Consider the following 13085-nt stretch of genomic DNA (forward strand, 5'->3'; position numbering starts at 1 on the left):
AAGTGTTCTAAATCTTCTAAACGAAGGGCGTCTTCTAAATGCCTAAATTGTTGAGGACGCAAATTCTGATTGGCCGGAATGAGAAGATGTATGATGATGTACGATGATAAGAGCGCCCGCCCCTCACTTAATTTGCACGGGTGTGATTTTTACTTGGTAGAAATACCTCCAAAACATATTGTCTTAGGCTATATTAAAATGACTGGGAAAGCAATGATTTACAGTCCCAGCAACGTGATATAATCGAAAACGTAGGCCCAGTTGCAGCCATTTTGAAAACTGCCGGCCATAGGCCATCTTGAAAATGTAGGAATTCTCCGTGGCCCGAGGTCAATTAGGGTCATATATATGAAGGTCATCTGTGCCAAATGTCATGTTTGTATCACCAACTGAACTATCAATCAGTTCCGCCTGACTAAATTGTGCAGAATATTTTCCTATCTTCATATAAAAATAGCAGAATCAGTTCAGAAACCCGGCCACCAGTGACATCATTGTTAGGCAGATAAGATTAAAATAAAACTCTGCTATTTCATATGAACATTAGTGAGCACCAATTATATGGAGAAGTGGTGAAGTGGTCCTTTCTGGATTTTAGAGCAGGTTGAACCTCACCAATACACACAACGACACTGCCACCTTGTGGTCAAAGACGGTCCATGTAATTTCAACTGACTTTCATGTCTTTCAAGTTAGTCAGTCAGACAGCCAGTTAGTTAGTTAGTTAGTTAGTTACTTTATTGACACAATTGTATAAAACATTGAGTCCAATATTGGAAAATCCAAGAATAAAAACGTTTAGAAAGATAAAATACAATACAATACAATACACAACACAAAATCCCTTTAACATGAGCTTTCTGTTGCTCCAAAAGTGACAGGCAGGCATGTAGCATACACAGGGATGTTGGACCCTATGAATCTGGTGTCCAGTCCAGGTTTGCAAAAAAAAAAGTGCTAATTTAGCACCTTTGAATATTTCATGCTTATACAATGTTGCTCTAAAATCACCAAACGTAGTCTTTAAGGTAGGGCAATGAACTTTTCACCAACTTTTCTTTATGATAGAAAATAGAGGTTAGAGTTTTTTAGTCGGAATCTATTACTATCAAAGTGATCAGATAGTGACCTCCGTATACACTCCGTACACAGAGCATTGTGTCATCATTATTGTTGAGTTTCTGCGTTTTATGACTTGGTGGCTCCGCGATCCATGATGGCCTTCTTAGTGTTTCGCTCAGGTTTCAAAATCATTATGTAACACTTTGGTCCAAATAGTGCCCCCAAAAGACCAAAACTAGATGCTAAAATAGCAAATACCTCCACTACATCTGCATATTTGCCTGGGGAGCTGATATATGCTGGGATGAAGGCTATCCACACGGCACAGAAGATCAACATGCTGAAAGTGATGAGCTTGGCTTCATTGAAGTTGCTTGGAAGATTCCTCGCTATGAATGCTAGGACGAAGCTGAGGAGTGCCAGTACACCAATATAACCGAGTAACACTGCAAAACCAACGGTTGATCCCACATCGCACTCATAGACGATTTTGTCACTTTGATATTGCGTGTTTTTATTAGGAGTTGGTGAGGCAGACACAAGCCAAGCAGTGCAAATTATTGCCTGGATGGAAGTGAGAACCAGTACTGTTCCTCTCTGCTGCATAGCACCGAAAAACTTCATAATGTCTGCAGCCCCAGGGTTAGAGGACTTGAACACAGCCACAACCACCACAGTCTTTACCAGGATACACGAGACACACAGCACAAAGCTGATCCCAAACACTGCATGCCTCAACTGGCACGTCCAGAGTCTGGGACGGCCAATGAACAGAAGTGAGCACAGAAAACACAGTTTGATTGACACCAACAGTTGGTAGCTGAGTTCTGAGTTGTTGGCACGTACCATGGGCGTGTGATGATGATGGATGAAGATTCCCAGGACAATGGCACAGGTGAGTGTGCCCAGCAATGAGATGGCTGTCAACGAGATACCCAGGGCATCGTGGTAGGAGAGGAACTCAATGCTCTTTGGTACACAGTGGTCACGCTGGGGACTGGACCAGAAGTCCTCTGGACAAACGGTGCACTCTGTAGAGTCTGACAAATAAGAGAATATTAGGGACAAACAAGTACAAGTATCGGCCCTACGCCCTACGCCTACGGACAGCCTACGGTACATACATAATGTAAACCTACCAGTCTCATTGCTGATCTCTCCCTCAGAACAAGCAATGCAGTCAAAGCAGCAGACAGGTTCTCCTTTCCTTCTGGCCGCACGGGTTCCAGGGTGACAGCTCTCACTGCACACCGACCGAGGAGGCTACAGAGGAGAGTAACAATGATCAGTTTCAGTCCAAACACAATTAGGCCTACGTTCACATCATGAGTTCAACATAAGTTATTTTAGAATACAAAAGTGACCTTGTTGGTTTCAATTGAGTTCCAGACAATCCTGTCTTCATCAAGGATGAGTTCTTCACCTGCGGAGGCTGACTTCTTGTACACACCTACAATCTGAACCTTTGTGCTTTGTTCACCAGTGAGCCACGACCAGTTCATGATGTCACAGATTGGTGAGGCATCACTATTCCCATCGAATGATACTTCATCACCAAATGATGTGGTGAAATTGATCCTTTCCAGATAATACACAAACTACAAACGGAGATGAACCAAGATACTTTTGTAGTTGACATAGTGATAGCAACAGGTACAGTTTCCTTGCAGTATTTACAATATGATTTATACCATACATAACCATTATTATTCCAAGTTAAATCCAACTAGAAACTCTGAGCCGATTCAACAAATGTGCTTCTAAATCTATTCAACGAATATCTTCTATATCGATTCAACAAATGCCTAAAAACGTATGTTTATATGTCAGTCGTTCTCAAACTATTTCATGTCAAAGACCCCATAAATTGTATGGGGTAAATTGTATTTGGCTGCGGAACCCCATCTCAAAATACTTTGTTCCAGGGACCCCCAGAAGCAAAGATTCCTCCATCTGGCAAAGATTTGAGTTAAAAATGTTTGCTTTAAAAAACATAGATTTGCACAATTGTTCATGATTTTTGAATAGCCAAAGTATAAAATAAATAATAGTTAAAGTGGTTACACAGATGCTTTCCCGGTTTTAATGGGTTTGTTATATTATATCGCACCTGCCATAGCTGTATTGCCTGCAAACTGGCACAGCTGTGCCCGGGGAAAGGCCCTCTTCCTGGCACACATTGCACCATGTCATGGAGGGCATGGGCCAGAGCATACACAGCCTTGTACACATTATAGTCTACCATGAGGTTCGACACGTCCAACAGGGTAGTTTCTGCTGTTCCTAGGTCCTCTTGTCCCGTACACACCCTTCCCCCAGCATCCACCCACTCTGATGGAAGGGGTGCAAATTTACACTGAAATGTGTGCTCCCAAAACTGCCTCACCTGAAGAAACAAAAATATATACTGTACAATACATGGTAATGCTATAATATGTTAGTTAAGGTGCTAGAATAATACAAAAAACAGCACATGGGATTTAGGTGCAAGTGCCAGCGCACACGCATAGTCCACCTAATATATAAGGTAAGGTAACTTAACTAACACTGTTATAATCCACGCACACACACGTGCACGCGCACACGCACACGCACACACACAGTACCTGTACAACAGAGGCAACAATAAAGACCACTTTGATAAGTGAAACAAAACACTCACTATGGTATTTTCGTTGCCGCTGTCAAGGTCATTGTCGGGATTTATTTTCAACATGAAGTCCTTGAGGCCCGGTATCTCCCCGCGACGGAGTGCGACACCCAGGGTGCCTCTCAGGTAGGGCATATAGCGAGCACTCAGGTCGTCTGAGTTCTCTATGAAATCCACAGCCGCTATCCACTGTACGCCACTCAGCTTCTGCTTCACCACCTGTTGATTGTGATCATCAAAACAACAATATCACAACTATAATAATAATAATAACCAGTAATACGCCCTGAGGCAGACTGCTGGGCGAGTGCTGGCGCTTTGGGATAACATATTATATGGGGCGGTGGAAATACAGCACCGGAGCGCACTATTAGTTTGCATTGTACACTGCACTCAGTGCGCTATTTCCGAACGGGCCAATGGAATGAATGCTGTACTGGCCATATATGGAGCGTGTCTTGAGTGTACAGGGTTTGATGAGGTCAGATCAACATATGGAATGCCAGAACGGGTCAGCTCCATATGTGGAGATCTAAGGGTGGCAGTGGGGGCAGTGTCTTGAGTGTACAGGGTTTGATGAGGTGTCACGAGGCGTGATGTCACGAGGCATGGCCTGACTGACCGACTTCCATAGTAAACAATAATAATAATATGGCCCGGACGGCTTACTCAACCGTCTGGGCACCTATAGGCTGCTGAGCCAGCTTGACGGCGTGCCGCGGGTTGGACTCACGATCCCGACGGCCTTTGCCGCGTGTCTTCACCCCCGATCTCTCTCCCCATTTCCTGTCAAATTACTTTCAAACTATGAATAAAGGCAGAAAAAGCAAAAAAAAAACAATAATAATATAATTTTCTGTAAACCATCAAGGTAAATTCAATCTAACGAATTAATTAAATATACGCTAGCAAACTATATATTGGTTTTTAGGATGTCTTGACTTCAATATAACTATTTTCAGATGTCTTATACGTATGACTTCCTGAGTGAACATGGATCATTATAACCCCCCAACCTCGTCCATGAGCCTAATGGTACGGATCCCGTATTCGAATATGACGACCACGCGAGCTGTGGATGCCTTCATCCTGGAAACGAGCCCCTGGAGTTGAGCCGGGTCACTGTCCCAGGGCAGAACCTCTGCGTACGCCAGGCAACCCCAACCAGACTGGGCCAGCTCGGACTGGAACATCTGGGCCGCGTCTCGGCCATAGGCATCGTAACTGTACAGAAATCCTGCCCAGGTCCACCCGAATCTTCTCATGATCTGGAGCATAGCTCGCACCTGATTGCATAAAAGAATCGAGGTATAAGTTCTTGATCTAGAGATGAGTGGTTTTCAACATTTTTCATATCAAGGTCCATTATTTATTCTGCATTTGAGCCATGGACCACCATTTAGCCCCTCAGACCCAAGACTTTATAGATCCATCATTTAGCTGGGGACCACCTGGAACCCCCTGAAGGACCACTGGTTGAGAACCACTGATCTAGAACAGGGGTCAGCAACCTTTTTGAAGTGCCATGTTTTTATTTTCTAGATCTACTGTAGATAATCAGTGTGCCAACATTAATGCTGACGTAATGTCAACATTACGTTTAATTACGACACCACATAAAAATGCAATATTTCCAGCCAATTTTGTTTGTTTGAAAAATAAAATAAAAATCACATAACATCACATCAGTAATGCGCATTAGACTCGGAGCAATAAACCCTTATCTCCCAGGCTCCCTCCACAGGCACAGTACAGAGTTTGAAGTAATGTAGAATTGTGTGCAGGATTTAGATGTGAGGCGACTTCATTTAATTGACAAGATTTTAAACAAATATTGTATTTTAAACGAAAAGTCCTCAGTCACACACACACACACACACACACACACACACACACACACACACACACACACACACATACATACAGTATGCCAGTGTGCAAGGGATTTTCCCCCTTGAGAGGCGATATGCTGAAATATCAATAACACTCAGTAGAGGGAGGTATTTGTGGAATATATACTTGGAGGTTCACCTGGATGGTATTACTTATGATTGTTCTGAAGAAGGAAGGGTATTGATCCCGATCACTCAGACAGGAGCACAATGCATAGTGGCTTATCTGAAAAAGACACAAAACCAGTGTTCATTTTGACAGCAGATTTTGATTCAGTTTTAGTCCTATAGTCTTTTAGTCCTAGTCATATTTTAGTGATCTGAAATGTTTTATATGTAGTCTAGTTTTAGTCGACTGAATATATAATAATCAATAATATTGACAAAAATACATTAGATTTTATTTTTAGACCACTAAATCTACAGTAGATTTTGTCAACAAAAAATAATTTTGGCAGGCAGGCCTTGATGGCGACCAGCTCAGTGGCCTTGTGGTTATACTGTCCGCCCTGAAACTGGGTGGTCGGGGTTTGATCCCTGGCTGGGTCATACCAAAGACTAAAAATGGGACCAAATGCCTCCCTGCTAGGCACTCAGCATCAAAGGCTGGATTGGGGGTAAATCCCTGCGACGTACTAGCGTCATGTCTAGGGGGTGGTACCTGTACATCAAGCTGCCTCACACTACAGAAACAGGAGATAGGCTCCTGCCCTATGGGCCTTATGGCTCGGCAAGGCTTACTTGATGGCGTTGTAATGCCTGATTTTACACTTGTTTACGTGCTGAAAATAGCTGATCTACAACATGCTCACAACACGTCACGTCGTGTGTGCGTGTACATGTAGTATTGTGTATTTCAGAGGTTAGGTCCTTTCATGCCGTCAGTTCTGGGAAGAAACATGTTGTTTTATAGGTGATGGTGAAAGGAGGTTCAAGTAGTAAACTTACCAGGGGGACTCTGTACAAACCCAATACACTAGAGATGACAATAGAATTTGTTGAGGTATCGGGACCCACAATTCCGAGCACCGGAGGAGAGCCGACACAGCGCTCATCCAAGCCAAACTGCTCCTCTTTCCCACTGACCAATGCCAACGCTGCTCGGAATGAGACTCCCAGCGTGTAACACGTATCATAGATACTGTACCCCAGACTAACGTTGGGTAGCAGGCTGGGGTTTCCGTTGATCTCTGTAGTGGCAAAAGCCATGATCTGGGCCCATCTGAATGCATCAACAAAGAAACTAACAGAAAGAAATGAGTGACGTTCCATTACTTTTGGTAAAATGTAGAATACAGGACATTTAGTGTTTCTACATAACGATATGGTATATACTTTTCCACATTACTGTCATGACTGTCTAGCAAAATAAGCAGGCGCACTGATATTGATTTGTGAATTTAATTGAAATGCCAATTAAGTATGACCAAGGCCAGGCTGATTTGCAGGGCCTGTCACTCTGATCTGTGCAGTGCTCATCTGCAGTGAGTGACTGGCAGTGGCAGTGCAGTGATGTGACCTCAACTCAAGCTACAGACAGACACAGACACTGTCGGCTGGAAAATAAAAGAGTGAAACTTTGGATTACAGTAAAATGAATCGCAGAGAACATCCCTAATGACAACATCAACTCATTCTAGTACCAATACGTCACAAGAAAGTCCCTGCTGTTCTGTTGCTTGCTATTCTATTTGTGATACTCACCCATAGCAAACGGGGTCCGGTTGCTCAGAGGTGAAAGTCAGATCAGGGAATACAGAGGAGATGTGCATATTAAACAAGCCACCCAGAATCAAGTCCCCGGGCTTGTAAATTCTGTTGAGGTTAAACAGTGCTTGTGAATCACAAGAGGAAGAGGGAGATGATGTGGAAGAAGACAAAGCAGAGAACGAAAAGAACAATGTCAAGCATGGAAACAGGTGCATGACTAGAGAAGCCTTCATGACTGTGCTCCTCTCTCTGTCTAACCCCTTCTCCACAGCTATTGTCCAGTTGTGTAGTTTTATACACAGTGCTGTGTGCCATCCCCTGCATGTGCCAACATGGCATTACGTAGTCACAACACCAATCTGGGAGGAGGCAGGGCATACATTAACAATACATGCATGTACAGTACTGTATGAAATTAAAATAATGCTGTGTCCCCATGGGCTACAGTGGCAATGATTCACCCACTGTAGGTCATGAAATGCATTATAGATTTTTATTTAGCAGAAAAATACAAATGTCTCTGAAATTTGCACAACTGCATTGTAGTTTGTGGGGCCTATAGATGCTCAACATGTAAAAGTATATGGGTCTCGAAAAAAGATGTCTATCGTGCCCCCTATACAAAACCTGACATTATGGTTCGTACAACCGTAATACGTACAATATATTCAGCACAGGAAGTTAGCCATTTTGGTGTTTTTATGGTATTTGGTGACTTTGGTATTTGGTAATGGTGACTTGTCAAATTGCTTATTCATGGCCGGTGATGGGCCAAATGTTTCACTGATGCCAACAAACAGTAATGTTTATGTGCATGTATGACGTGTTATAACAAAAAAGACATCGCATGGATGCACCTGGGACGTATCCTCAGTGATGTTTCCTGAAGTCAACAGGAACATCATACCCCTCACTCAGGCGACCCAGCCGGGGTTGATCAAATCCCGACTAACGTCCCAGTAGCTACCCTCGATCAGTCCATCAGGGAATGAGCAAGGCCACACAATCCGTTGCTCCGGAACTACTCTGCCGGGACTGGGAGAACCAAATTCTCCTGCTCTCACCAGGCCAAGGACCTGTGCGTTGCACCAGACTCCCAGCACCAGGCACTCCATGCAGGTGTGGTGGATTATAATGGCCCTCCTAAAGGCCTCACCAAGGTTTGTTGGTGTGCCGTCTATATTCCGGTTGTCACCCATCTCTCCGGTGGTCACCAGACTATACCTGGTTGTTACATTAACATTCATTCAGAATGTCAGTATATGTGTTCCAAAATATCATTTAGCTGGGGACCCCTTGGAACTCCCTCAAGGAACCCTAGGGGTCCCGGAGCCCACTTTGGAAACCACTGTCCTAATGAAACAGGGGCATGGCGCAAGTTCAGTCTAATATGTTTCTATGGCTATTATTATCTGTTGTTTTTTGTTTTTTGTAATCACTTTTTAGAATTGTCTAGCTTTTCCAGGACGAATTTGCAGAGTTAAAGCACCAAAGAATTTACTTTGCAAAAGTGATGACACACTGTCTGCTACCCTCCAAAATTATCTTATTTGAACTGAGGAACCCCCCCCCCCCCCCCCCACCCTGACGAGCACTTTGAATTGTACTGTAGGATTTGAGGCGTTACATTCAAATTTGTTTCACTCAGATCGACAGATAAAATATACAATCTATTATACAAGCAATATGGGGAGTTGGGGACCCCGGCCCACAGTTTGAGAACCACGGCCACTAGAGGAACAGGTTGTTTGTGAGCTCCAGGACCTGGAAAATTACCAGTGGGTCTCAAAACACTGATGCAATCTGTCAGCTTTCATTGCTAAAACTGGGAACAATAACAGATTAAAACAATAAAACTGCATTGTCGAACCAATCAAAGGCAGTGGGCGGATCGTTGTGTTCTCAGAACGGTAGGCGCCGGCGGACACCTCTGATCGTCCCAGGTGGGTACCAATTAAACATATGAGCTTGCCAAGTGTTGGCAAAGGCAGGTGTGTGTTTACCACATCTGATGATATTGGCTCAGGGGTGATACAATAGTGGCCAACAGCTGCAATGATGGAAAATAATTAATGTTACTGCTACCGTTTTTGTTACTGGTCAGGCCGCTACGTGGCCCTCACGCACTGTTAATTTTGACAGCAAATAAGTATGTAGTTTTAGTCATATAGTCTTTTGAATACAATTCTTTTTCGTTTTTGTGTCTAGTGTGTCTAGTTATAGTGAGAGTTGAGGGGGGCCTCTTTTGTTTGAGTGTGCTGGGTCGTTACTACAACAACAACAGATCCATCTGTTGGTGGCACTGTAACTGGCCAATGTGAAAAGGGTGGGATATATTCCTCAGCCTAGTATGAAAATCTGTGAAAGATTCCATGTAAATTGCACACTGCCTTCATGATTTGAGTCATTTTCAAAAATCCACCTGTTGGTGGCGCTCCTGTTCTCCTGTTGAAGTAGACCACTGGCCTATGAAATAATGCAGCACCAATGTGAACTTCCTTTAGTTTTTTTTTTTTTTTTTTTTTTTACAAAGGCAATTTAAATAAATGTAAGCCACTTTAGCATATTTAATATAATGTCAGTGCGGAGAGCGCTCTCCGTGGTGCTGAAACCTTTTTTCCTGTTGTATTCCACTATTCATACAGGAATTTGCAGAATTGTAATGTGTGAGAGATGGGATCTGTCACGGGGCAGCCCGTGCCCTTATAGACAATATCAAGGACCTTAGTTGCAAATAGACCACACAGTTAAGTCAACTTGATCAATTGACAAACAGCTGGACTGGAAGTAACGGTTTTATATATATTGTTCACGTGACATTTTTAGTAATTAACACAATGGTTGAAAGAGTTTTAAATGTTTATTTGTATTTATTGACACTGAAGTTGCATTGGTATGTCTGTCACCTGTCTCCCCTCTGCAGTGCTGGCACTCCTCTCTAGATTGGAGGGTGCCAAGTACTGTAGAGGAGGAGGGGTGTTTGTTCCTGTCTGTATTATGTTTGGTCTTGTTTATGTTAGGTTCTCTAAATGAATTGGACCTGTGAAATAGTTGAGTGTTTGTATATCTTGTATTCCTTTAATGTATATAGTAATGTGGAAGAATTACTAGCCGTGTGGCGAGTTAACTAATGACCACTTACTTAATTAGAGGATGGTTTGCCCTATACCTGTTTAAGAGCAGGATTGCTGCAGGTGGAGGCAGTTCAGTCTCACTTGAGGCTAGGTAAGAGACAACAGGGGAGAACTGCCAGCCAGGCCTTAAAGTCACAGAGGGTCATAAAAAATAAAGAATGATCAAATTACTTTTGTCTTCTCTTCTACTGTGAAGCCAAGCTGGGTCATGGGTCTCCCATCACTCTCTCTCTCCAATGATCCTGTGATAATGCTGGCCGTTGGCTGGAGGCTCCCGGGAGTAGACAGGTCCACAAGTTCTTTTTAGGCTTTTTATTTACCTTGAAAGTGCAGTGCGAGTCAGCGACAAAGTACAACAAATTAATTATACTGGCCAAAACAACATTCCAATAAAACAAAACAAACACGTGAAAAACTATATACAATCAAGAGACAAGCAGGAACTGGTACAGGCTTTTCCCTGGCTGGCAGTTGTCTCTTACCTAGCCTCAAGTGAGACTGAACTGCCTCCACCTGCAGCAATCCTGCTCTTAAACAGGTAGGGCAAACCATCCTCTAATGAAGTAAGTGGTCATTAGTTAACTCGCCACACGGCTAACTATATGAGTAATTCTTCCACATTACTATATACATTAAAGTAATACAAGACAAACTGAAACACTCAACTATTTCACAGGTCCAATTCATTTAGAGAACCTAACATAAACAAGACCAAACATAATACAGACAGGAACAAACACCCCTCCTCCTCTACAGTACTTGGCACCCTCCAATCTAGAGAGGAGTGCCAGCACTGCAGAGGGGAGACAGGTGACAGACATACCAATGCAACTTCAGTGTCAATAAATACAAATAAACATTTAAAACTCTTTCAACCATTGTGTTAATTACTAAAAATGTCATGTGAACAATATAAAACCGTTACTTCCAGTCCAGCTGTTTGTCAATTGATCAAGTTGACTTAACTGTGTGGTCTATTTGCACGGGCTGCCCCCTGACAGATCCCATCTCTCACACATTACAATTCTGGAAATTCCTGGAATAGTGGAATACAACAGGAAAAAAGGTTTCAGCACCACGGAGAGCGCGATCCGCACTGACATTATATTAAATATGCTAAAGTGGCTTACATTTATTTAAATTGCCTTTGTACATTTTTTTCAAAATAAACAAAACAAAAGGAAGTTCACATTGGTGCTGCATTATTTCATAGGCCAGTGGTCTACTTCAACAGGAGAACAGGAGCGCCACCAACAGGTGGATTTTTGATCTAGAAAATGTATGATGTTTTTCATTTTTTCTCCCCATCATTTAATTATCTGGATTAGCCATATTACATTTTATTCTTCTAATAATTGTGTGTCAATGCTGTTACCTCATTAATGTTGATAATTAACGCCATCAAATGTCCACGATTCCTCACATGATCCAGTCCCTGGTTGACATTGTGAACAAGACACATGTCTCAGAGTGGGATCAAGAGAGACAGCGCAGTCATCTCTGGTCAGGGTGGAGTCAGTGGGGCAGAGAAGCCCTTTGATGCCATGAATAACATTGTGGCCAACCTGCTGCTCAACATGACCAGGTATGTATGGTACTAGCACAGGAATTACAGTATTTGTTGTGGGATTTTCTTACCTTACCTTGGTTATACTGTCATCATGGCGTATAGCCAAGGTTGTAACCCCGTGATTATTTTCCAATCAGCAGAGCTCCAACCTTTCTTCTTTATTATCAGCTATTTTTAATTGCTTTTATATTTTTTAAATGGTTAATTAAACTCGTTTTCAAATAGGCCTAATTGTAGTACAATTTGCCTCCGAGTAGGCTACAGTACAAGTATTGAAAATTGGAAATACTCAACTCCAGTAAAGTAAAAGTAGGCTACCTCAGTCAAAACAGAGGGCTGTGAGGCCACTGCAATGCATTGAGTAAATGTATGTACTTACTGAGAATACTTTCCACCGCTGAGCTGCAGCAGAGTTCCACTACTGCGGAAGAAGACGTTGCAGCATGTTACCAAGGAGAGGACCAATCACAGAACATACGGTGGTAAGGTTGCACACTTTCATCATCAGCACAAGGGTAACCGGTCCGCTCCTGACTGGCGTTTACATCCAAATCGGCGACTTATCTAATGCTGTGACGCCAGGGGTCGCTGTTTTGCGACCTTAGGTTAGTTTATTTTTCTTCTATTATTTACACTTATTACATTTCAGCAGGGTCGATTCTGCAGAGTAGCCCAGGTCTCAACAGGCATGTTCATTCATTTGGTTAGATCATTATTCATTAACATTGTAGAAAAATGGCAAACATCTGCCTTCAGCTGTCTAAATCATGCTGTTCCTTGCCATTTTAGTTTAATGTCTAGCACAGCACTTGAACATGAATTAATGTAGGCCAGCTAGGCCTATAATGATTACACTTGTCTGTATGTCTTTCTGTTCACAGATACAAATATGTGGTCAACGTGTAGGCCTATATGCATTATTGTCTTTTCTTTTTTCCCCCCAATAAAAATATCAACGATTCAATCAGTGTAGTTTGGTTAATCTTTATAGTTGGTTCAGCACTTGATATTTCTCCATTTCTAAATTTTCTAGTAGCCTACTAATGTAACACACTATATTTTAGAGT

General features: G+C 42.6%; 1 protein-coding gene across 1 annotated transcript; it reads right to left on the reverse strand.

Moving 5' to 3' along the window:
- Nucleotides 1-1188: 1188 nt before the first annotated feature.
- Nucleotides 1189-6813, reverse strand: LOC308333633 (extracellular calcium-sensing receptor-like; the record flags this gene model as incomplete). Its single annotated transcript, XM_080790089.1, has 5 exons — nt 1189-2102; nt 2202-2325; nt 3725-3931; nt 4729-4998; nt 6622-6813. 5 exons carry the CDS (start codon nt 6811-6813, stop codon nt 1189-1191), a joined length of 1707 nt encoding a protein of 568 aa, XP_080646215.1.
- Nucleotides 6814-13085: the final 6272 nt, after the last annotated feature.

The sequence above is a fragment of the Protomyctophum bolini genome (assembly GCF_963924005.1).
Source record: "Protomyctophum bolini genome assembly, chromosome: 18".
Classification (NCBI taxonomy): domain Eukaryota; kingdom Metazoa; phylum Chordata; class Actinopteri; order Myctophiformes; family Myctophidae; genus Protomyctophum; species Protomyctophum bolini.